General features: G+C 38.6%; 1 protein-coding gene across 1 annotated transcript in view; it reads left to right on the top strand.

The window, feature by feature from the left end:
* LOC103398184 (netrin receptor UNC5C-like) overlaps positions 1-27514 on the top strand; it is a 215439-nt gene that overhangs the window by 100057 nt on the left and 87868 nt on the right. The window contains exons 2-3 of the mRNA XM_008336705.3: positions 9042-9278; positions 17080-17223. Of these exons, the coding sequence (XP_008334927.2) occupies positions 9042-9278; positions 17080-17223 (381 nt within the window). The remainder of the gene's footprint in view (positions 1-9041; positions 9279-17079; positions 17224-27514) is intronic.

Below are 27514 nucleotides of genomic sequence, written 5' to 3'. Positions count from 1 at the left end.
GAAAGGCGAAGCTCTCGATTTACCGGTCAATCTACGTTCCTACCCTCACCTATGGTCATGAGCTTTGGGTCATGACCGAAAGAACGAGATCCCGGATACAAGCGGCTGAAATGAGCTTTCTCCGCAGGGTGGCAGAGCGCTCCCTTAGAGATAGGGTGAGGAGCTCAAAGTAGAGCCGCTGCTCCTCCACATCGAGAGGAGTGAGCTGAGGTGGCTTGGGCATTTACATCGCATGCCCCCCGGACGCCTTCCTAGGGAGGTGCTTGGGTGCCGTGCCTCTGGGAGGAGACCAAGGGGAAGACCTAGGACACGCTGGAGCAACTACGTCGCTCGGCTGGCCTGGGAACGCCTTGGGGTCCCCCCAGAAGAGCTGGAGGAAGTGTCGAGGGAGAGGGAAGTCTGGGTGTCCCTGCTCAGACTGTTTACCCCGCGACCCGGCCCCGGATAAGCGGTTGATGATGGTTGGATGGATGGATGGAAGGAAGCTAAAGAACGCAGCAATAATAGGGGAAAAAGAAGAAGAAGTCACAGAGAAAATGCAATGTGACTTTAAATATGTTTTTTCAAGAATAATCTGTAAAAGGCCTCACGTATCAGGATCAAGGGGGGTAAGAAGTGGACAGACATATTGGAAAGGAAGTAAAAAAACCAAAGAGATCCAATTGCTGGCTTTTAAATATGCAGACACACACATCAAACACAGCGAGTCAGGTGGACAGTGAGATGTGGATTTGTGGATCACAATCCGACAGGTATCCCCACTTACATTATCAGCTGTCAGCCACCCAGGGTCTTTCCTGATCCATGTTTTGATTTTGTAATGATTGCTCTGCACGGCTGTAGGTATTAATAGTGATGTTAAGCTGAGATACAGTATAAGAAAATGAATGAAAGTGAAGCTTCCCCCAGGCCTGAGATAAAGCAGAGAGAATCCATCTGGAAGATATGAGAGTTGCTACCATGCACTTTATATACAGTATATGCGAGTGTGTGTATATGTATGTATGTGTGTGTGTGTGTATATATAGAGAAATACATATATATTTTGTACACAGTATTATGTATTATATACGTATATAGGGAAGTGGTGGCTTAGTGGTTAAGGAAGCGGAAGGCTGGGTCTGGAAGGCTTCAGGTTGGAATCTACCAGCTGCCAAGTTACCACCGAGGTGCTCTGAGCATGGCACCATCCCCACACACTGCTCCACGGGCACTTAAAGCTGCCCACTGTCTACTTTGGTGATGGGTTAAAAGAGGAAGCTCAATTCCGTTGTATCCCCGTGTTACAATCACAATAAATACTATAATTCTTTTATATGTATATTGTCAGGTTTATTCTAACATACGTATATGACGACAAAGTAACAACACAAAAGACGTCTTGATTTTTTACTTGCAAGGGGAGAGTGCAGCTTGCTCTTCTGGCAGCTTCCTCATCAACTCCGAGTAGCCACACCCTTCCTCTGCACTTTTATTGAGTTTATAAAAGTATCAGATTACATATCATGTGATTATGTGTGAGTATATGAATGGGTATGGAGTAAGAAGGTGGGTGCGAATGTGGGTGTGGCTGTGTCTGGTAATTTCTCCATCAGTCTTGAGCACACTAGATTATAATATGAGAAGCAAACAGTTTCTTAAAGTGACAGTACAGCATGAAGCAATGATAATAAATTAAATTCTTTCAACAATATATACATATATATACCATGATTTTCATGAAAGAAAGACATGACAGAGATGTGTAGATAGTTTATGTATACAGTGGAACCTCGAGATACGAGTGCCTCGGCATACGAGTATTTGGAGATACAAGTAAGCTGCCACACTTGTTCACTTCACTGCGAGTCTTCCCTATTTGCATTATCTACCTTTTCTCTCTATTTTGTGCATTATTCTTCATAATAGTTATGAGTCCTAAGAAAGTGAGTGGTAAGGATGGTAGTGAGAAGAAGAAATGCATGATGACCATGATGAAATAAAGCATGAAATTGTCAATTAATGTGAGCGTGGTGCCCGCTAAAGAAAGAATACAAATCGGAAAAGCAAGTAAAAAAAAAAAAAAACAATAAATAAGTTCAGTTAATTCTTAGTTTATGTAAGTTACGAAGTGTACATGTAAGGTACGGTACGGAATCAAGTGTCTACGTATGGGCCAACTCTCTTCCCTTTCCTTTCTCCCTCCCTCCCTCCTCCTCCTCCGCACATGCCGCCATTAGTCACTCCTGTATCGTCTGTCTCGAATGTAAGAACTAATAATTCAAACTACATTTTATTTTAGATGATAGTGTTGTGTTGGGAGCTTAGACTATGTAGCATGCAGTAATAACAGAAAAGTAAGAAGGCTGTAGCTAAACCTCCGCTCCTCATTCTTCAGAGAGCTGAATCAGATAGGAACCTCGATGGTGGTGTTGTTGTGACCAGTAAGGCAAATCTCTACACCCTGGCTGGCTTGTCATTCAGTAACAGGAGATAAATGGACAACCAACACTTACTACACACTCCTTTGTAAAGAGCACACCCTTTATGACTCTTTCTCTCTCTCCTTCTTGGATTTAATGCACAATTACATATATCTAACTAATTCAATTGTTTGAGTAAAGAACAAATATTTTCGAAAATTGATTGCAGAACAATGCTCCACATACAATGATGTAATAATTTCTTAGACATTCCTCCGATTTGTCATAAGTTCCCCTCTTTTGTAGTACATGACATCAGTGTGATACTGTAGGTAATGAATGCCTGTGAATAGAAAAAGAAAGATAATAAAAGCCAGGAGATCAATATCACTGTGTATCCATCTGTGATTGACTGAGTCATCCAATAGGAGAGAGTTCAGCAGTTAGATGTAGTGACCAATCATAGTAAGCCTCCAACATTTAATCTATGTATGCATCTATTTTAGGCCTCTATTCACAAACAAAAAAACCCAAACTAATACTAAAAAAGATGGACTGAAACCTGGTTGAACCAGCTAAAAAAGGGAGACAGAGAAGTGTCTTTTTTAAAAAAGACAGCATTGTCTTCAACTAATCAGGATCAGGTTTCACACAAAGTTAGCAAATTATGAGTAAATTAAAACAAGGAATTATTTCACTTTTTGTGACATTGAATTCTGTGGTGTGTATATTACTTATTTTATTTATTATTTTAAAAAATATTTTATATTTTTGTCACGTTTTACATCAAATAATGTTGGGAAACCTAATGGGAACAGTAACCATTAACTTTTATTTTGCATCTGGCTCAATACTGAAGCAGTAATACTGAAGTTGCATTAGACTGCTGATACTTCATGTCTATAAGAGGAAACCCTGTAAATGTTACACTAATCATTACTGATGTTCAGATGAACCTATGTATAAATTACATAATCTCTGTAGGGAATGATTCTCTGTTCTTTAAACATGTGATGTACAAGTGCATGGCAGGATTTCTGACACATCATCTGTCTCACACTCCATGCTGTGCTCAAATGGGAGCGTAGTAGAGAGTGAGTAGCGTATACACCATAGCTGTCAAGCTCAAACAGGTGGCATCACAGTTGTTTATGCCTCAGGTCAGTTGCAGTAAAAAACAAAAAGAAGTATTCCTTTTTGAGTTTACTTGTGCAAAAAATGTCATCTTTACAGATTGTAAAGTCCATTAGAATGTAATTCACCAGTTTGAGCTGTCGAAATAAAATTGACCTGACCATGTGACATTATATATTATTAATAGATCAATCGATAAGATAATGATCTCTCTTTTGAAATTTGAACACAGCCCTGGAGACCATAACGCCGAGACTTTGGATATAAAGTTGTCAGACCGCAGGAAAGTTCATAGATCACTAGTGTCAGCACTGCTCATCCTTGGGGGGAAAAAGATCATACAAAATTTCATGGTGTTTCATCTGATAGTTGCTGACATGCTCTTGTCTAACAGAGAACTGTCGGCTGACAACCTGCCGACCACCCATTCTCAGAGATATGCTTTTAGCACCTCAAAAAACCAAAAAAAAAAAAAAAAGTATATTTAATACTCACCATCACAATGGCTTTGTGTGAATGAATGAAACAATTGGACATTTTTTTGCACACCTTCATTGTCTATTATGGCTTGTAATTGGAGACAAAGCAGCGTCGGAATTTTATATAAATAAAAAACGTATGCTGTAAGGACAAGTACAAGGTTTTATTTGTACTCCATCAGTTTTTACCCCCAGACTTATTACTTTCTTCTTTGAAACAGTGGCTGTTGTTTACTTCAGTCTTAAGTGAGGCCAGCTGTGGTCTGCCAGAGTTTCCTTTCTGCAGGCACGGCCGTAAATCTAGCTCCAGTCTTTACTAGTGGCCAAACATGTCGTCAACAATGAAAGTCTGTGGACGCCAACCAGTTGTCACTGTCTGCCTCCAAACTGTGATATTTGAAATTGCTTCCTTGTCCAATGGAATGACTCATGAAGTCCGAGTTTGTTTGTTTTTTTCCGTCTTTTGTATAAACTATTGTTTGGCAAGAATATGTTTTATTTCTGCCTTTTTCAGCAAAAAAGTAAATAAATAAATAAAATAATGCATTTTAATGCTTAGGCAGATCCACCACTGATCTATTTATTTTTAGCTCTAATACTAGTCCAACTAGTCTTATTGATTTGTAAAGAATTTCTTTTTACCAAAACACCTCAAACTTAAAATACCAATATAACACCAGCATGCATTTGTGAGGGGTCAGACGCCTGATTGCAATGGACCGTTCTCACTGCAACTGATGCAGAGGTAAAAATTAAACTCTGCATACACTGTACTGTGTTTAGAATATGTGACACCTGTAGAAGCGCTGACTAAGGATAAGGCCCTGAGAGATAGATGTATATCATGTGTTACCACCTGGTGTTATGTTACTAAAAGGCTGATTATAATTCCTGTGTACGGCGTGTCAAGTGTCTATAGTAACTTAAAACAACTTCTCTATAAACAAAAACCACACACACACACACAAACACACACCTGCATATTGGCTCTGTGTGTATGAGTCACCGAGTGTTCTGTCAACTAGAAATATTATGTTTGAGTTTGCTTTATTACTATCATATTAAGCAGACATTACCTCAATACAACTAAGGACAGAGTAATTCAGTGTGAATTATCTCCCAGTCACTACTGATCTGTAAACACATGGAAACTGGAAAATAGTACAGACAAAAAACAGGATAAAATGAAATAGAATAGTGTTTATTGTCATTGTAAAACACAGCAGTACAGATAGAATTGCTGTAGTGACTCTAACCAGAGTTGTTCAAAAGTAACAACAACTCTGACATAACTAAACACCCTAAATCGTGATACTAAGACTGAAAATATTTTAACATACAGTGAAATTAAAGTGCAGTAATGGAGCAGCAGCCATAGACAGCAGTAAAACTGAGATTCCTGTTTTTGGGTTCGCATTCTACAGTTTTTGTCTTGTTCAAAGTCACCAATGCTCTGGGAAGCAATTGAAGTCAAATTACCGCTGAAAATGATAGAGCGGTCTTCAAAATTTTGAGGATGTATTGCAGGCACTTTAGTTAGTGTATTCAAACAACACACGGTTTTCTGTGCAACACCGCCACCCTGCGGTTGGATGTACTCAGTGCCTTTGAATATATATACAGAATGTCTCATTTTTTTTTTTTTTTTTTTTACACCCCAAATTCACAAAACACTGTCTTCCCTTAGTGGACTTTAAATTGTAAAATTAAGAAATAGGACAACCCCCTACCAAAAAATAAAAAAAAATAAAAAAAGAGACAAAATTCACTGACACATCCAAGTCAGCAGAGTGAGTTATTTGTTGATTCACAGCTAGTTCAAAACAGTCACTCGAGGTGCTCGTCTAAAAAAAACTCCCTTATTAGTGCTAATAATAAGGGAAAAACATGATTTTAATTGCGATTTTTAATTGAGAGTTCTTCCTTAAGTAAACAGTACACTGCATATATTTAACCTAAACTACTACTTTTAATATAACATGAACAATCGAATACAAATTAATAGTTTAAAGAGAACACACTACACTGCGTCATATGACAGCTTTCAAATAAAATATCTTCAAATAAGGTAAACATACATATTTGCTGTGTAATAGAACATGTAATAAATACGTTTAAGAGAATAAGAACAGATTATAGTCAAAATGGTTAACGATCTAAGCTCAGTAGCGAAATGTTAAATGTACTTTACGTTACGTGGGCACAAGGTACAGGAGCCTGGCAGGTTGTACAGGCGTAGCTGCGCACCCATAAGGAATATATATTCAGACTTTCTGTATATATATTTAGGATTTTTGTATATATATTTAGGATTTTTGTATATATATTTAGGATTTTTGTATATATATATATATAGACTTTTTCTATATATTCAAAGATTAATTTCCTGAACGGCATGCCATAATATATATATATCGTTTTTTTGAAGAAAGTTTATCCAGGAGGAATAATTAATAATTTAGTTGTAGTCGACAAGTATACACGCCTTTTTCCTTTTGTGTTTATAAATGTCTGTGCGTGTTGCCTGTAAAGGTTTACGTGTAACTTGTGTAATTTGCCATTGAAGTGTCTGAGGCAGATAAGCATCATTCCGGCTCCTTTGTTTGTTTGTTTTTTTTTTCTCTGTGCTGTTTATAGTTAGCGTGGTACTATGTGTGGTTGTGTGTGTGTGTGTGTGTGTGTGTGTATGTGTGTTTGTGTTGGTGACGGGGTCTGTTGCCTAGCATGTTTTTACAGCTGCTTCTGCTGATTCCAGCCTGCAGATAAAACACCATGATCTCATGATTTCCACGGCTACTGCACCGATACACATCACAGACACACACTCACACATGAATGCAAACACAGAGTCCTTTGCAAGAGGCATTTTGACCATATATGGCTCACCTTGACTCACTCCCATTAGCAAACCTCTAAATTCCTTCGCTGTCTGTCCTTGAAGATGCTTGTGAGACACACACCCTCAAGTAGCTACAGGGGCACTTCTGTGTTTAACACTATGTTATTGGAATAAAAATGTCCTTCCTGGCATTGGGGGAAAATATATGTGGCATTTAAAGTAATATTGTAAAACCTGTTGTAATATTTATACATGCATGCATTAGCCTTTTCCTACTTGATCTATCCTGCTCTCTTTTTCTTTTTTCACCTCTGCAATTGATCCATCATTCTTCCAGTCCATATGATAGATTTGTTCACACACCCCAGAGTCCCTCTGACACACTAACACTTCCGATGACATCTTTCTTGACACATTCCCAGATATTTATGGCCCTGCTATGTAGAATTTTGTGAATTGGGCTGGTCCAAAGGCAGGACTGATAGGAATAAATGTGGCCTTTGCCCCTGATACCTGGTACATACTGTATTTACTACATACCATAAATTGAACACGGACATTGTTCTGCTACAGCCATTCATTATTGATGACAGCATTCAAGCAAGACAGTTATGAGCTGAGCTGTTAGGATCAGTAATTTACTCTGTCAAGGAAAAAAAAGGGTTAGGGTGATCAGGAAAAGGCCGAGGAGAGAGGAGGTTTGGAAGAAAGAAGGAAAAAAATTTGAAAAAATGGGAAAGACCAGATTGAGGCTGGAGTGGTCCAGGAGGGAGAAGAGGAGCTTTTTTAGACAAAGCATTTATTCATGGGCGAAATTCCTTCCATGGTTCTCCTTTACTCCACTTCATCCACCATTTTACTGGCTATCAGGTTTTTCAGGCCGATCAATAATTTAAAGCTGTCACTTTAGAGTGGTGAACCTCCCAGCTCTGAATGACAGATGAGGGATGAGAAAGGATGTGGGGCCACTATGAAAAGCAGGAAGGCAATATAGAGGTGCAAAACCATAGGGTGACAAGAAATATGCCATAAAAAGGGTGGAGGGAGAGCAACAAGAGGGAAATGAGAACGACAGACACATGACTCCAGGTTGGGTGAAAGGTCTGCAACCGGTCACAGGTTTAGGAGACATTTTTATCATCTTACCAGCAATGAACTTCACCAAAGCTGCATTCACATTTGAACCATTTGAACGATGGCAGTGCTGCAGTGTTGTTGTTAAATATGTTGCACCACAGAAACCACCTAAATTAAGTAGTTCTACATGCAGGCAGTAATTGATTCCATCAGACTATAATTCAGTATATACATACAGTTAAAGAAGACGGTGCCATTATATTATTTTGCAATTTTAGTTTGATGTGTAAAATTGGTTGAAACTTGATTTTTGTTTATTTATTTATTTTAAAACACAGATTGATCTGGTGAATTCACAAATATTAAATATGATCCACATGTGTCTCAGGAGCCGTAAGTTGCTCAGCAATACCACATGGAAACCTAGTTTTTACATTTTCTTGTTATGTGTATGTAGAGTTTGAACAGTTAGTGTTGTTTTAAATGCATGTCCACAACATTTAAATAGCTAAAATCACAATTTGTTTCATGATTATGTGTTGTGAACAACTTGCTTATAAATATAATTACTGTTTCTACTAGGACTCTACACCATTACACTTAATTAGGTTTGGTAATTAGGTTTAACATGAAATGCATTGTTGAACCAAACATCTACCACTAGTCCATGACCAGGAGGGCTCTGGTGAATCATTGTAGGTAAACCTTAAATCTTGCACTAAAGAAACTGCTGCTGAATGTCTATTAGAAAGGACAGCTATAATAATAACATAAATAACTAAAAAGTAATAGAAAATCATGATTATGTGAACTTTGTGTTCTTGTTTGTGCGCATTTGTCTGCACCTACAGGAGACACATTTTCTATGAAGACACGTGGCATTTCATCTGACGGATAGATCATATTATATGAATTTCATATTATATGTATTTATATATGTATTAAAACAAGTATCTATGTATATATAAATATATGTAATTGTAGATGTGTGGAGTGTTGATTTTATTTTGGGATGTGTTGTTTTTTATTATTGTTTTGATCGACCCTTGTGATGTCTGAGGAGCAGTAGTGGCCACAGATTTAACTTTATCTATCTCCTTGTTTCCACAGTGAGAGATGATGATGATTTCTTGAGCCTAAGTGAGCTCCCAGAGACCTTTCCTTCAGATCCGCCTGAGCCTCTACCTCATTTCCTGTTTGAACCAGAGGAGGGCTACATCATCAAGAACAAGCCTGTCAATCTCTACTGCAAAGCTACACCTGCCACACAGATTTACTTCAAGTGCAACAGTGAGTGGGTCCATCAGAAGGACCACACGGTGGAGGAGAGGGTGGATGAAAACTCAGGTAAGTGACGGCTGGATAAAGATCTGCTGTCACACAAAATACATGCACAGATACAAACAGTTAACAAAACAAAATATGTATATGCTACATGGAGTATATGGAAACAGATGCAAGTGTTGTGTTAACATAAAATCAATAGGTAATATAAAGAGCAAAATACTAAAAGTTGTATTCACTGAAAGTGTTGAACACTACTCCTACTACTACTGCTACTATTACAAAAAATAATAATATGCTGCTAATAAGTGTATAAGTGTAATTTCTTACTAGAAATTACACTTGGTCACTAGGTATTGCCTCCTTAATAAAAAAGATAAATGAAAAAAAACAAAAACAAATATAAACAAAAAATCCCTCTATACTTTGTCCCTAAGGAAAGAAACCCTGCTCAGCTCACATGTGGCCAGAAGAAAACCTAGGAAAATGATAAATAATTTGTGCAGGTTTTATATACTGTGTGTAATAAAAGCTGTGTATCTAAATATGTATTTGTATGTAATGACCCTGTCTGTGAAATAGCAAATGTAACAGATGTCACTTTTTTTATATAATAACAGATTACCATATGCTTATTTTAGTTTAGCCTTATGACATTCATCAGATGTATAGTATTTCTGCTGTCTTTAGACAAATGCTCTGTCATAACGAGGTGTTTTCAGCCATTGGGTTATTAGTGCTGGCAGCTGGGCCACATGTCAGATGTACTGTATGTACACAGCTACTGTATCTCCTTGCCAGAGCTGAACAGTGCACTGTTCATAGGGGTAGTTTAATAGGATTCACAGTGATGCACTGGACCTCAGCCAGAGTTCCACCGTTGTCACTGGAGAGCATCTGGTACTGTTCTGCTAGCTCGGTGATAATTAATCACTCTGTTTCTCTGACACAGACGAGCACAAGCCAGTTTTTCTTAGACATGACTTGACTGATCAACCGCTTGCTTTACAGTTGTTGTTGGACTAAAAATTTGCAAATAATACATAGAAACATAGAATCAACTGGTCAATAAACTGGTTTATAAGGTCTCTATAAGACCTTATAAACTGGACTGTCAGAATAATAATTGATTTTCACATGTATAGTTTATATATATATATATATATATATAGCATTGACTACATGTAGTAGTAGCATCAAACATACTGTCGATTGGCCATTTCTCAAAATGAATGCTTGTGTTTATCCCTAAAACGGCCAGTGTTGTATGTAGTTACATATGAGAATCCATTATTAGGGTCCATTCAGTTTCCCTCTCTCTGTTCACTTCCCCTGCATTTTGACCCAAATACCCTGCTACCTGTGTGTTCATTACAGACATAATGTGCAGCTGTGAGTCATTTATTATCCTTCCATCTCTCGTTCATTTGCGAGCTGCAGGATTCCAGACTATGTGTTACTGAGAAGAAAAATCTGTTTAATTATGATATCTGGATTTAGGGACGTCCTAAATCATTCGTGGTGTTCGTGCGACAGACACCATGAGGTCTTAAGAGGATCACAATTACCCTGTTAGGCTGATACCAAGTACGATGATCTGGGTTAGTTTGAGGTGTAATTAAAAGGAGAGATTCACAGTCAGTCCTCGGTGTCTCATTTTTCCAAATACTATTTTTTTGGAGTTCTCATTTCTAATTATGTCTGTTTATTTATAAAACACATGGACCTAGCTAATACACTTTTTGATTTAATGTTCTGTAAACACATTAACTTTCTTTGTAACAGAGCGTTTTCTTCAAGCATTTTCCCAACCTTTATTGGACTACAGACCATATTTTACTTTAAAATCCAAGAGCTCACCACAAAACAACAATATGTCTAAAAGTGTAATGAAATACAATATCGTCTAATTTTAATTTAGTTACAATTTAATTACTCAGTGTAAAACCGGGCCATATTTAGTCTAGACCAACATTGACATGCGCAGGAATTGAAGAAAGACACAACAATTGTTCAATTTAATTTTTGTGTCACTTTTGCATAGACAAACAAAAACTAATTATTTGCAGTAAATATACTATAGTTTTCAGACCAATTAAAGACAGGTTTTTGAACATTAAGAAAATTAAACCTTCTCTGGTGATTATTCCCTGAAAATCTTTCATACTCCCTAGCTCTACATATATTCTACAAGGCTACTAATTCCAAATAAGGTATGAATGTTACATTTTCCAACATACTTTGACAGAGTGAATGGAGAATCACGTACTGTAAAGTTATAATAAACAGTGTATATATGTTTGTTTGTTTGTATGACAGCCTAAACTCTGTAAGGTGTTTTCCTCCTCTTTTTTTCCTGGTGCCTCCCCTACCCCTGTTTTTATTATCTCTGTCTTCTCACTCACTGCTGTTTGCTGCTTAGAGATGATTTCCACTAGCCTTATTGTGATGATGTAGGGGCAGATAAAAAGTTGAGCCTGAGAAGAGGTGCAGGCTAGCAACGGAGAAGCAATGTGGGATGCGGAGGGGAGAGGGGGGGATTATTCTGGTACCTTCTGCAGCATTTTCTTTGACTTCATAGCTTACTTGAACTTCTTCCAAAATGTGTTTTACTACTGTGTTCTTCATAAAAAATAACAACCAAAAACACAAAGCTGGTTTAACTTTGAACAGTCTTTCCTTTCACATTGATATCCAGAGATTCCACACAAGTTCCATGGGAACGATACTGCACAGAAATGACGTCGAGAAATTCCTATCATTTTAAAGGTAGAACAATAGCTATCTAAATCAGCGGTCCCCAACCGTTTTTGTACCAAGGACCGGTCAGCCGGTATCAGCAATAACTGTGGACCAGTAATACCATGCCATCATTGAAGGATTATTCAATTTTCATCTTTTAGACCAGAGTAGGTAGATAGGGATCTACCAGTAGTTCACAAAGGGAGTGCTGGTAGAATATGAGCAATTAAAATAAGAAATATGAATATATAATAAAAAAAGATAAAATATAATTCTGTGATATATACAGTAGTACTAACCATATGTTGTAAAAATAGAATCATATTGTTCCAAAGAGCTACTGTACATGCATGGTTTTCAATGTAGGTAAATCATGTGATTAGTAACTCCCAAGTCAAAAAAGTGTGGACACCCCTGTTTTAGACATTATTCTGTCAGTATCAGAGTCTGAATGACCTATTGTTTTGAAACACTGTCAGTTTATCATTGAATGAAAAAGGTAAAAGAATATGACTGGTTTCTTTTGAATGAAGTAAATTTGTAAAACTGAAGTACTTTTTTTTCACTGTGTCCCACTGCGGCCTGGAACCTAATGATTTATGGACTGGCATCGGCCCCCAGAACAGGGGTTTGGGACGCCTGAACTAAATGATGTGGACTTTGCCACACTTTTAGCAGTAACTCACACCGAACTGCGGACCTGTTTCTGGTCTGAGTAAACCAGTTAAGGTCACATACAAGGATCAGGGGTTCAGGTGCTGAAAGGAGGCAGAAGAAGAGGTCACTGAGGTCCCAGTCCACCTGGGAAGAACCGAAACGATTCCCAAAGAACTCCTGCAGCTGATGCGGCAGATACCAGAATCCAACTCCGTCTGCAACCTTCACACTCTTATCTAGTCACTGCAGATTATCATCAAGACATCATAATATAATTACTTTGTTTACCTAGACAAGATCGTACACAGCTAATTGGCTCATGCATTGTAGCATCTCTCAGCACCCCCCATGTCTGTCGGCCACTGTGTCGTTCACTTCGCTCTGCGTCGCCATTACACAACTCTACTGTGAGAGAAAGGGTAATACGGTTTAGGGAGGGTTGATAACAGTGTGGGGGAGGTTCGTAAAGGCTAAATATATACGTAAATAACACCAATATACACCTTCCACTGAGGTGTATATTGTCTGACCTTACATGTTTGTTTTTTGTCTTTGTGTTCCTCTGTGGCACATGATGAAATAATAATAATGCACAGTGTTGACTTTTTTTCTGTATCCTGTCTCCCCTTTTTCCCAAAGGCTCTTCTCTTTGACCTGTAGCTGATTGCATTTAAACGCCACAAAGCAGAGCGCTTTTATCTTTACTCCCTTATCTCTTTTATTTCAAAACCATTTTGCTTCAAAAGCCCCTGTCTTTGTTTTCAAAAACTGTCACTGGCCTTCTTCCAAACGTAAACTGCCTTTTTAGCATTTTGGTTGGGCCACAGTTCAGGATTAAACATAAGGGAGTGAATGACAACTTTTCCTTCGGTTACTGACACAAAACTTTGGATTAAAAACACTATATTACAAACTTTACACTCAAATTCAGGACCTGCATTTAAACTTACTATTGAGAAAAGATGCCTGTCTTAAATGATTGTTTGTAGATATGTTATGCAGTTTAGTGTAGAGTTTTACTTTTTATTGTCAACATCTCATTTAATACTTTATTTCAGACCAACCTCAATCTTAACTGAGATGGCAACAATGGCCCATCTCGTATGGTCTTATTTAAATTAAATGGTATTTTAACATATATTCATATATTCTGTTTTGAAATATACAACTACCAGATCATATACAAGTACCATTTTTATTGTGAGTCAGAATGATCCCCAAATCATCCTAAGGGTTCCACCAATCTCTTACTAGCAGTCTTTCTTAGGTTTTCCCTCAATGTTTATTTTCATCTAATTGCTTTGTACAATTTAAAAATATTCCTAAATTTAGTATTATGCCCCTGTTTCAGGTTGGTGGGCATCAACAGCCTGGTGATGATTTGTTTATGCTCTGATGGATTGGAAGGTGACCTCCAAAACATTGATCTTATCGCTTTTCATCAGACATCCATTCATCCATCCATCCATCCATTTTCATCTGCTTATCGGTTACCGGGTCACGGGGGCAGCAGTCTCCACAACCGCCACCCAAATCACATTGCACCGTACCTACACCCCCTAAACCTTCCTGCGGGTGGTGAGTCCACTGGAAGGTCTTTTCATGAGACATAGTCCACAGTTTTAACTTCCAGAGTGTTCCACTCTGTAAATGCTCACCGTTTGTCTTTTATATGGCAAATACAAGTAGGCCATGTCTTTAATGGCAAACAAAATTGTCGACCATGGTATTTGTGGTCCTTTTGTATGTACAAAAAGCACATATTCTTCTGATGACCTGCAAACTCTGGTATATAAAGTAACACTGTTGAATTGACAACTTCTCAAACCCATACTTCATTGTTCTGATTGATCAAAGTGTATTTGGCAGCAACACTTCAATATAAAACAGTTCTTCAATTTTTAATCCACTTCTTTTCCCCTCACTCCCTGACTTTTTTGATTTGCAGTACAAATTTAAAAAAAATTCTATGCTTGTCTGCTCATAGTAGGGCAACCTGTATTCTCTGTGTAAACAAAATGAGAAAGTGACGTGGGAGCTTTGTGAAATATGGCCACTTTCTACACAACAAAGTTCTCCATGTGATCTTTACATTAGAAAAACAAACCTCACTGTGGCCTCACTGGTTTAACATCACGTCAGTGCTTTTTCTATTGTGTGCTTTCAGGGAGAATTACTTCTTTTTTTTATTTCACATCCAAAATCATTATTTGTTTCACATTTGTGGAAACAAAACATTTTCATATACTCCCTAGCTAAAGCACACATGAAAATGAAGACTCAAATCCATTATTTTTATCCTGTATTTGTTCATAGTGGAAATTAGGCTTTTGAGCGTTTGAACTGTTGGACCAGTATCACAGTGGAGCATCTTCTCAGGCTAACTCTGACATTGAATAATACATCTTTTACATCATTACTCTAAGCTGCTGTAAAACTATCCAGGTTTGTTCAGCTGGAGGAGGTCGCGTTCTGCACATACTGTATAAAAGCATCAACAATTGCGCACACGAATAATACATACATACATACTGCTTTCATAATCCACTGAATAGAGTGTTGGGTTTTATTAGTACATGCTTTACAGAAGGACACGCATCCCTTGGCAGGTCAGCTGACCCGAATTGCTGAGATCACACCAGTTTGTCTTCTCTAGTCCTTTTGCTGCTCATTTAAAGTAACTGTCATCGCAATATTGTAATTTAACTGGATCTAATTATTACCTGGTTGTAATATAGTGTTCAGACATTAACTGCAGTTGTCAAGAGTTGTCTGATTTATCACAGAATAGCTGTGAATTAATCACAATTAATCATTATGGTAATTAATTAATCATGATTAATTGAGGCTTATCAACATTCCTAATTGACTATTTTCTTTACATTGTTATTGTTATTGTTATTATTGTCATTGTTTTGAGCCTGATAACTGAATATTTAAGTTTACGTGTTCATTTTGACCTAGTCTTGATAATTATTAATTACTATAAATTATGATTTTGTGTCGGGAGTATCTGTTGGTCTCATCCTGTAGTGATATTGAAATACAAAGTATCAATATTTGTTTGTTTTATTCTGGCTCTGTAGTTCTACTGTAATCATAGTCCCTGATGTTAAAAAAGACTGCAGGTGGAGTTGCTGCAACAGAGGAAATCTCATTAGCATCCCATTTGGATTTTAATCACGTACTCTATGGTATAACTTAATTAGAAATAATTGCCCAAGTTTTGGTCCCCTTAATAATTTGAGAAACACTAACAATAATATAAAACTCTATGTAGAAGTAGAAGAATACTATGTCCTTTTACATTTTTACACCATAAGCTGGAAAACTCAATAAATATTTTTTAAGGAAAAGGTTTCAGTTCAAAGGTGTGGAGCCCCTAACAGTTCAGTTATTTTTAATTCATCTTACATTTTTTGCAAATCTCTTTTTTTAGTCCTAATGTGCATTGTTCCTGCTTGGTGTTTATCTGTTTCCATGTTATTTTTTGGCTAACATAGTGTGAAGTTTGCTAATGTGTAGTGCTGACAGTTTTTACATATTAATGGTACCTGGATTTTTATTTTATTTTTTTTAATGTTTTGCACATTTGCAAAATTTGCAAAATATATGTATCAGGTTATTTACAGTTGGTGTGTCCTGTATTAAATATTTAGCTGAATACTGAATAGTTACACAATTTACATACGAGTATTTAGCTAATATGTAGCCACCCGTGTTCTAATGCACTGGTTCACAACTTTTTTTTGAATTGTTTGGCTTTATTCTGTTAGTATCAGAGTCTGAATGACCCGTTGGTTTGAAACATTGTCAGATTATCTTTGAATGAAAAAAGTAAAGGGATATGACTGGATTCTTTTTGAATGAAGTAAATTAGTGGTACCAAATGACCTATGGTCCGACACAAGTCCCCGGACTGGGGGTTGTAGGGTTTCAGTTTAACTAGATGTGTGTGATAAAAAAACAAGGTTCAACGATTTATCTTTGTACGAGTTGTTCATTGATATGTTGAGAGATGAAATAAAAGTCATTTTTATATTTTTCAGTCCCCTCACTTCCTGTGCCTGTGCTCCTTTGCAGACCTCTCAGTAGGACAGAGCTATTTACACTTCTTTTTCTTGTGTAGTTGTGCCAATGAGAATAGATAAAGTTAGAACTATAAAGCAGATGAAATAAAGGTTGAATTAAACCAAATATCATGGTTTATTTAAGGTCTGCAGGGAATTTCCTGAACAAAATGACCAGGACTGAAAAACTATTTTGTGATTCGGCCTCAGTTTACTTGTGGAGAAGTTAACTGTGCACCACATTAACTCGTTTGGCTAATACACAGCATATCTTTGTTACTGAGGCTTTTAGTTGCCCCGCTAAAACAACTATAAATGACTTGTTTTAGTGTGTTTACCTGAAACTTTGTTGGTTTTCATTTGAACTCCAACTAATATAACTTTTATTTCTGTAGGACTCGTGGTACGTGAAGCCAGTATAGAGATAACACGGCAGCAAGTGGAAGAGCTCTTTGGACCCGAAGATTACTGGTGCCAGTGTGTGGCATGGAGCTCAGCTGGAACCACCAAGAGTCGCAAGTCACATGTGCGCATTGCATGTAAGTGCAACATGACACAAATATATATATATACATGTGTATATACGGTATTAATGGTTTTCAACATGTTCTGCCTTATGATCGAATTTTGGCATCACAAATTTTCAGTCACACAGATACTTTTTTTTCTGGACTTTTTTTTGATCATGTTAGTTATACTGTATTGTAAATACAGAGTAGCCATATTAGTGCACAAAGTACTCAAAGGTACTCAAGTAGCTGTCACTTGTGAGGTCACATGATCGCAACCGTCATATAGGATACGTCACCTCAGATATTTTTATATCCTGAATATTATTTGAACTCGATTTATATTCATGAAAGTGAAACAATACAGTTCTTTGGGATTTTGTGGGGTGTTTTGTGTGGTGTCATAATTTTGAAAAGAATCATAATTAGATGAAAAAATGTTAAATACTGTATTGAACAATAGCAGTATTTTTCATAAATTAGACAGAAAGATATACTTTATTCAGCCCATGCTGGGAAATTACAGAATTACAGGTGACCCCACATGGGTTCACAACCCCTACATTTAAAATATTCAAGTTTTGAAGGTCAGAAGTTAATGCTCACATTCAGAAATTCAGATTTAGGTTGATAAAAAAAAGATAATTTTGCACATTAACATTATCAAATATTAAAATGGAATATGTAATAAATATATTCTACATAATACTTTTACCATACTATTTTTTATTTCTGCAGTGAGTTTTATTATCTTATTTTGAAGCCTAGTGAAATGTACACATTGTGTACACATGTACACAACAAACAACTTGTTTTTCCCCAAATGATGGATAAATGATGGAGAAACATTGCTTTATTACTTCCTGTTGCAGTCTGCTGAAGAACCTAATTAGACAACTGGGAGTCTCACTGTAAGTTCAATGAAGGAACACAGGACAGAACTGAATCCAAAGAGCCCTGGCTTTCATTTCAGCAGTGATCACATGGAGGGATAGTTTTTAAGATTGATAGAAAATTCAGCAACAGGAGTTAAGAGGTCAATAACCTGAACACCCTCTGACCACACTTTGGAGACACTGCAGCCAGGGAGTGAACATTTTTTCTTATAATGAAACACCTAAACTGCCAGTGGCTGTTCTTTTATTGTGAGTATCATATGAGCAAATGTTTTCTCTTGTCAAACCATCTTTACAAACTTGAGTACTGAGCCCACAGCAGTACTTTTTTCCAAGTATCATTGCTCTGGTCAATTCAACTGTGTGAGGCAACTGGGATTTGCCCGATTGTGGGGTTACAGATGGGTCAAGCAGAAGAGAAATACTGTACCAATAACAAACCGTCTCCGCCTCTTTGCTCTGCTTATGACTGTGTGCCTCTGCCTTGGTGGACTGTTAACAGGACAACTGGGGACTGTGGTGGAGTCCATTCAACACACACTCCACAAACTACACATGTCATCGCTGCAATATTTTAACAGATGATATCATTCTAACAGACGCTCTGGAAAAGTTCTTTTCCCAGGCTACTCTTTATTCCTGCGGAAGGAAATCCATCAGGTTGATCCTCGTTTTTCACCACAGTGTATACTAAAGATGTAAACTTCTTTTTCTTTCAGCTTGCAGTTCTGGCTGCAATACCACTGCTAACCAGCAGAGGCTGGCAGGGGACTCATATCTAGGATCCTAAAAAATTATCATTCAAATCCATGTCATTTTTGGTAATTGGCTCAATCTACTTCTTGCAATGTCTTCTGCTTTTTCTTTCGCATTGTCCATTGTTCAGGGGTTGCCACAGTGAATCATTGTTTTCCATTTTACCCTTTTCTCTGTATCTTCTCCTCTGACTCCAACTATCTGCATGTCCTCCCTCACTGCATCCATATATCTCCTCTTTGGCCTTCCTCTTTGTCTCCTACCTGGTAGCTCCATCTCTAACATTCTTCTACCAATGTATCCACTGTCCCTCCTCTGCACATGTCCAAACCATCTCAATCTGGCTTCTCTAGCCTTTTCTCCAAACCTTCCTGTCTGTGTTGTCCCTCTAATGACCTCATTCCTGATCCTGTCCATTCTTGTCACTCCTAAAGAGAATCTTAGCATCTTTAACTCTGCCACCTCCAGCTCCTCCTCCTGTTTTCTGCCTATTGCAACTGTCTCTAAACCATACATCATGGCTGGTCTCACCACTGACCTGTAAACCTTTCCCTTTACCTTAGCTGATACCCTTCTATAACAGATCACTTCTGACTTTTCTCCAGCTGTTCCATCCTGCCTGTACTCTATTCTTCACCTCTCTTCCACAGTCTCCGCTGCTCTGAACAGTTGATCCTAAGTACCTAAACTCCTGCACCTTCACCACCTCTGCTCCTTGTAGCCTCACTATTTCACTGTTCTGCCTTTCGTTTACACACATGTACTCTGTCTTGCTGCGGCTGACCTTCATTCCTCTTCTTTCAAGTGCAAACCTCCACCTCTCTAGGTTCTCTTCTAGCTGCTGCCTACTCTCACTACAGATCACAATGTCATCTGCAAACATCATAGTCCATGGGGACTCCTGTCTGACCTCATCTGTCAATCTCTCCATCACCACAGCAAACAAGAAGGGACTCAGGGCCGATCCTTGATGTAGTCCCACCTCCACCTTGAAGTCTTCTGTCCTCTCAACAGCACACCTCACTACTGTTGTACTATTCTCATACATGTCCTGCACCAAACTAACATACTTCTCTGCCACACCTGACTTCCTCATACAAAACCACAATTCCTCCCTTGGCACTTTGTCATATGCCTTTTCTAGATCTACAAATACACAATGCAGCTCCTTCTGACCTTCCCTGTACTTCTCCATCAACATCCTCAAGGCAAATATTGCATCTGTGGTACTCTTCCTAGGCATGAAACCATACTGTTGTTCACAAATCTCCAAAGTATAACAATAATAAATATACTGTTTGTGCCATGTCCTATTGTAGCAGCTATAGTATTCGAATAAACAAATGCACTCTTTTGCAGGATTAAACAAAGGTGTTTATCCTGGGGACCTGCATGGCTTAGTCACACTTTACCAAAGCCTGGAAACAGCAATGCCATTCGACTGCTACAGGTAATAGAAGCCAGCTAATAATCACAACTGTTTAGACTGTCACACAATCCCTTACCTTTGAACTAATCTTAAAAGCACTAGCCATTGATATGAATGGTTGACAGTTAAGCTAATTACAGAGCCATCAATAACACAGAAATCACAGTTTTACCCCAGTTGGTGTAATACTCCTCCATGCCACTCTGACACTGATGTAGTTCTAAGGCGCTGCAGCATCGTTCTACCTCTGTACCTCAGCATAGACCTACCTCATGCAGGGTAAATGCAGTTAGGTACTTAAATGCTGATTGTCCCTACATGAAGTCAAAACACGACCTCACGTGATTTCTGGAGTTTCAGGTTGTTTCAGCTGCAGCCAAAATGAAAGCAACCGAAGGCATGTAGTGGGAACCCATCATTCAGCAACCCGTGTTCATCATCCTGTATTCTTTATGTTTCCAGCAGGACAGATGTGAACCCTGTTTCGGGTCCATTGATCTGCCCAGAGGACATACCTAGCACCTTCCAATCATCTGGGAATTCCTCAACACACCCTAAGACTGCCCTTACTTCCTTCCTGAAGTCTTCACATTTCTCTTTCCTTAATTTCCACCATTTGATCTGTTCTGTCTTCACTCTCTTCTTTTTTGTCACCTCCATCGTCATTTTTGCACACTACCACGCAATGTTGTTTGGCTACACTCTCGTCTGCCACCACCTTACAGTCTCTAATCTCCCTCAGATTACCTCTTCTACATAGAATATAATTTATCTGTGTGAACCTGTCTCCAGTCTTGTACATCACCTTGTGTTCCTCTTTCTTTTGGAAATAGGTGTTTACCACAGCCATTTCCATTCTCTTTGCAAAATCTGCCACTGCCTGTCCTTCCAAGTTTCTCTCTCCTAACACCAAACCTACCTATCACTTTCTCATCTCCTCTGTTCCCTTCCCCCACATGATCATTTAGGTCTGCTCCAATCACCACTCTCTCTCCCCTGCGGATACCCTCTATCATCCAATCCAGCTCCTCCTTTCTAGCTCCTTCCAGAACTTCTCCTTTTCTTCCAACTCACAGCCGACCTGGGGGACATAACCACTAACAACATTAATCATCTCTCCTTCTACTTCTACCTTCACACACATCAACCTGTCTGACTCTCATTCTTTGATTTGGCAAAGGTTTTACACCGGATGCCCTTCCTGATGCAACCCTCACCATTTATCCAGGCTTGGGACCGGCACTATAAAACATTGATTCATGTACCCTAGTGGCTTGTTTATTTTTATTTATTTATTTATTTATTAGAGGATGTTTACATCTATTTTATAGATGTAAACATCCTCTACTATTGTTTTATTTCCATTATTTATTCACACACAGGCCTCTAATTTATCAATTTTTAATTATTTTATCATAAAATATACATAATCTAAGAGTGAAAACCAAACCGCTAGTCAACTCTGCATTGCCTCACAATATGAGGATATTTTCCCGTCTCTTAGCAGCATAATGGAGTCTGAAATATTTCTAGGCTCCGTAGATAACATTTTAGGCTTGGATGGACCTTCCTCCGGGTGCAATGAAAGCTGAGTAATGTGATTTTTTTTGGCAGAGGTTCTACCTAATACCTGCTGAGCACAGATTCAGGTAAGTGTGTTTTTACAGGCCTCTGAAATTCTCTGAGGCAAACTTAAATGTAGCTCCAAATTGCAAAGAAATGCACAGAGAGCATTGAAGGCCCTCATTGTTCAACCACATACCTGTTTGACATATGAAGACATGGTTGTCAGGATGTAAAGATAAGTGCATGAACGGACCTGCTACTGTACGCTTCTTATCTGTTCCCTTGTCTGCTCTCTGCTGATCTAGTGATGCATTGGAGATTTGTACATTTAGGAAAAGTTATACGAGACACCTGTAAATGAATCCCAGTTACAGTAATAGCAGTCACTACTTCAGCTTAAATATTATTGTTATTTATTAAATAGAATTTTTAAAACCCAACAACTATCCCAATAAACCACAATAAAAGTACTGGCCATTAAACAACTTTTAATATATATTTTTCATAAAATATTAGTCATAACAAATTATATTTCTTTATTTGTACACCATGTAACGTAAATAATTTAATTGCCACCATTAAGGGACAAAGATATCCTCTTCAACAATCAGAATAATATTTTTCATTTCTTCAACGTCATTCCTGATCATTAAGGTTGTTCAAATATTTGGCGTAGCAGGTAACACATTAATTAGTCTTAATACACTATGAGAGAAGGCGATATATTGATATTTATTTGAGAATCAATATATCAATTTTAGGGAATCGAAACGCACATCACTAATTGGTCCTTTTTTTTAACACAATACATCAATCAGCTTTCAGTATCTAAACATTCACAAACCCCAATCACTCTATCGCTTGCCCTAATACAACACTATCTATTCTTTATTACTAGGAATTCAAACATTTTCAGTGTTTTCACATTAAATCAAGAAGCTAGACTCTTCTTGATTTAATGTGAAAACCAGTGCAAACCAACCAAATTGTGCATCATTACTGACTGGGCAGATCATTTGAAGTCATAAGTAATAGATAGCAGACACCAAGATTCTAAACATTTTTGTTTCTCGCTCTCTTTACATTTTTATTTTCAGTTCTTTGGACTTCTTCAATATGTCTTTCACATTCTCTTGTTTGTTTTTTGGGACCATAATGTGATGTGATTTGATCACCCTCACCCCCCTCCTGCGATAACCTTTTATTTACATCGACCGAACATTCTGACTTCCTCTGCTTTCGGCTCCTGTTTGGATCTCCTGTTGTGATAAAAATGCTTTCTGGCAGCTGGAACTTGCTGAGCAAAGTGTCTTTTTCCAACTTACCGTGCAAAAGCAATTCAGCATTTCTCTCTCACACACCCATCTCCTCTTCCCACTCATTTTCTTCTCAATGTATTTGATCATCCTTACTCGATCTGTCCCTCTTATTCTATTCTTTGTCACTGTTTTCTGGCTCCTCTGCATCCTCGGCCTATTTTAAAAAAAACGTGGAATTAACTGTAACAGGCAGTAAATACGTAACCAGTTTTGCCGCAAGATAATCACAATCAGCGGTGTGATTGTGAGTGTCAAAAACACAAGAGAGCATTTTTTTTCTTCACACAGACACACATACAGAGAACCCTACACCTTAAAGAGTGCTTCATCTCAAACACTTCTGTGGAGCTGTAAGCAAAAGTGTTTGTTCGCATTTAGTCTAAAACTCAATCTGGTCCTCTAAAGGCTATAAAAACATGTCCACACATACACAAACACCCAGACATACAAATGGTAGATTATGCCAATTTGTTCTGCCACCTTCCACTGAGACATGTGTCCAGACTCTCTGCTGCACAGCAATTCAAGCAGCTGCTTGTGTCAACTGGAAAATGTGCCTCACTGAAGATATGTTTTTTTTTGTTTTGTTTGTTTTGATGCTGCAAAATACCTCACACACTTAAGTTTTCTGTGACTCCTAATGCTGACCTTGAATTTCGGTGTTAAAGTAAATTATTTCTACGCTTTAACTGTAGGCCTGCATTCATCTAGCAATGCTGACCCAGAGCATGCCTTCTAAAGGAAACAAAATAAACAAACTAAAAAAAAAAAAGCAGGAACAGAAGAAAGACATACAAAAATAGCTAAATGCATTTGAACTCAGTGTGTCGGTCAGTCTGGGATTTTGACCCAGCAATCAAAATGGACGCTCCAAACATACTGGGTGATACTTTCCAGCAGTGCCAGAACAAAAAACAACTCTAAACCACAGTTGAAATTCTTCTACTGTACTGTTTTGTCCAATCACATGTGCCACTTTGATCTGACAAATTTTGTATAGGTACATAATAGAGAGATGGATGGATGGATGGATGGATGGATGGATGGATGGATGGATGGATAGATAGATAGATAAAAATATCTCAGCCCAAACTTTTACGATGATAAGGTGCTGCTGCTTGAACATAGATCTTTGATCATAGATCTCTGATCATCACTAAATCTGTTGTTATAGTTGTAATTTATGCTCAATATATGCTCTGCAGTAGCATAGACTTCATTATAAAGTAATTACACACTTTTTAAGCTCCCACAGGCCACACAATCTGACTTGGTGGGCTGCATACAGCCCACAGACCTTGAGTTTGAACTGTTGATATATGGCCATCTAATCTTCACACCTAGCTTTTTGTTCGTGTGTGTATTTATCCCTCTGAGCTGTTTGCTTTAATCTCCTTTAATTTCACTCTTAATCTTTATGGAAATCAACTCTCTCGGTCAACTCCTCGTTTCACCATTTCCCTCAGTAATTAAGACCAAGAAATTGTTCTTGGACTCGGCTGGCATGAGGGAACTACGTCTGATTCTCCTCAATCACTTTCTTTTATGTCTGCAATTGTTTCCCCCATGTGTGTTTACATGTGTGTATGTGACTTTTGTCTTCTCCCACTGTTGGTATTTTGTGACATGTGTGTGTGTGTAACACACCTGTCCCTAAATGTACAGCCATCATTCCTGCGACAGTATCTCATCATCTCCGTGTTTCTCCCGTTGTCTCGCAGTATCTGTCTGTGTGTGTGTGTGTGTGTGTGTTGTGTGGGTAGCCATGTGGTGGATTTAGGACTAAAGCTTTGGATGATTACTCCCATAATGAACCATTATGTTCTCTGGCTCTCATCTCCCACAGGGATTGACTGCATTATGAAGTTATCATTCAGCCTCTGCGATGCTCCATGTCCTTGCCTAACAATCCCCTGCTTTTCTCACATGAGAAGATGTAGTCTACATTTATTTTTTTTAGGGTAGAAAACTACTGAGGAGTTTCTTAAAGACTCAGTCACAGATGTGACCCAGGCGGCTGACTAATTGAAACAATTTGTTTCTAAAATATGGAATCAGTGTGGCAACATTGTTTCTTACTGCTCAGGAGTCTGCAGCTCAACTCCCTGCTTTTAGTTTCTTAACTGTCCCAAATGTCCTGAGGAGGTTTCTTTTTACATTTCTTAATTCCTAAAATATCTTTATTTTTCACAAAAATGTTTCTGGCTAATAAAACACATATACCCTAATTTCCGATCTATAAACCACTACTTTTTCCACGAAATTTTGTTGTGTATGTTGTCACAATACACACACATTTAACTTTAGATGTGCCACAATGATGCACAGACACAGTTGGATCCTTTTTCATGAGCTCGTAGCTCTCTTTACTGAAGAATTTTGAACTGTTATATTCCAATGCGCATGCGTTTATTACCTGCAACACAAGCAATATCAGTAGGGGTGGCTTAGTGTTTAAGGAAGTGGACTTGGGTCCAGAAGGCTCCTGGTTTGAATCCACCAGCTGCTAAGTTACCACTAAGGTGCTCTGAGCATGGCACTGTGCTCTCACACACTCACCCTGGGCACTTAAAGCTGCCCACTGTTTACTTTGGTGATGGGTTAAAAACAGAGGTCACATTTCATTGTGTGCAGTGGTGAGCTGTGTCACAATGACCAGTGGTTCACTTTTACTTCATCAATGTGCAATAAAATTAAACAATATAGATCCCAATATCCCCTACATAACACTCCTTCCTTCCAACGTCCGTATCCCCATTTAAACTAAGTTTATCCAAGTCCTAACTACACTCAAACCTATCTTAATCTATCTTAACATAACATGAACATTCTCAGTCTTTGAATGTTATTCTGGAGGTCTCCGAATCCTGCCTGGGTAACGCTTCACAGATGAAGGGGTGACAGCAGGACTTTGAGCAGCAGGTGGGGCTGGTACAGAGCCTGTGACGGTGTCCTGTGCTTCATCACAGAACTTAAAGCCACCAGGGAAAGGTGTAGCATTGGAATCCACGCATGTTGACCCAGATCAGTCCAACAGTTTATCCACATGTGTACGCCACACTAGGTTCTGCCACTTTTGTCCTTGGTTGTGGTAGTCCTTGGCTATCCAATATGGAAGGTGCGCAAAGAAAGCATTTTGAATGGAGAACAGTGTCAGACTGCTTTCTCTGTAAATGCTGCTGTATATTGGGTTTCAGTAGATCTAAGCGTGACCTCAGGGGACGTCCTAGAAATAGCATGGGGGGGGGGGGGGGGGGGGGTCTGTCCTGTTATAGCTTGTGTACTGCAATAAGCCAGCAGAAAGTTTGCAATCTTTTGGTGTAGTGATACACAATCTTTATCTATGGCCTTCAGGTAAGGTACAATGGTGGTGTGTTGCATACCCTTCTTCCTAACAAAGCGCTGGAATTTCAGAAGTGAAAGGTGTTCCATTATTACTCACAATCTGATGTGGAAGACCTGTATGTGAGAACAAGGCCCGTAACAGTTCAAATGTTTTTGCAGAGGTTGCGGTCTTTGTGCAGAAAACTTCAGGCCATTTTGAGTGTGATCAACCACGACCAGGTACATGCGGTCAAGGAAAGGTCCAGCATAGTCAATGTGCACACATTGCCAAGGCTTTGTAGGCCATTCCCACATATGCAGTGGGGCTGTTGGTGGAGACTTTTGGGTCTGTTGACACCCATTGCATGTCTTAGCCACATCTTCCAGCTGTTCATCGATCCCAGGCCACCATACTATGCTTCGTGCGAGGCATTTCATTTTCACCATGCCTAAGTGTCCCTCATGCAGCTCAGTCAGAACTCTGAAGTATGATTACCCTCGCCCCCCACAAGATGCATCCTTGATGCTCTGTGAGCTGCTCACGATGACTGCAATAACCTCTTAAGGATGAGTCACCCTAGCTTGGCCAGACATTCAGAGTCAAATCATAGACTCTGGCTAAGGTAGGGTTGCGGCTTGTCTCTCGTGCAATCTTCTCACTGGTGACTGGTAGAGGGTCCGCTTCCTTTGTGTTTATTGGTGGTGCAGTTTGTAGTGGCAAGCGGGACAGCCCATCAGCATTCCCATGATGATGTGTGCCCTTATACTCAATGTTGTAGGTGTGAGCACTCAGGAACAAGGCCCACCGCTGTAGTCATGCAGCGGCCATGGCCGGAACTCCCTTAGCTGTATTAAAGGTGGACACTAGAGGCTTATGATCTTTCAGGAGGGTAAGTGTTTACCGTACACATACTGATTAAACCTTTTCACTCCCCAGACAGACTAAGAGCTTTTCTGTCAATTTACGGTATATTACAAAGACCCTAAGTTTAGTTCATTTGCATTTTTATTATTTAATGTTATATTTGTAG

Source organism: Cynoglossus semilaevis, chromosome Z (genome assembly GCF_000523025.1).
Source record: "Cynoglossus semilaevis isolate Cse_v1.0 chromosome Z, Cse_v1.0, whole genome shotgun sequence".
Taxonomy (NCBI): Eukaryota; Metazoa; Chordata; class Actinopteri; order Pleuronectiformes; family Cynoglossidae; genus Cynoglossus; species Cynoglossus semilaevis.
Note: the sequence above shows the minus strand (reverse complement) of the source record. Positions and strands in the feature narration are given on the sequence as shown.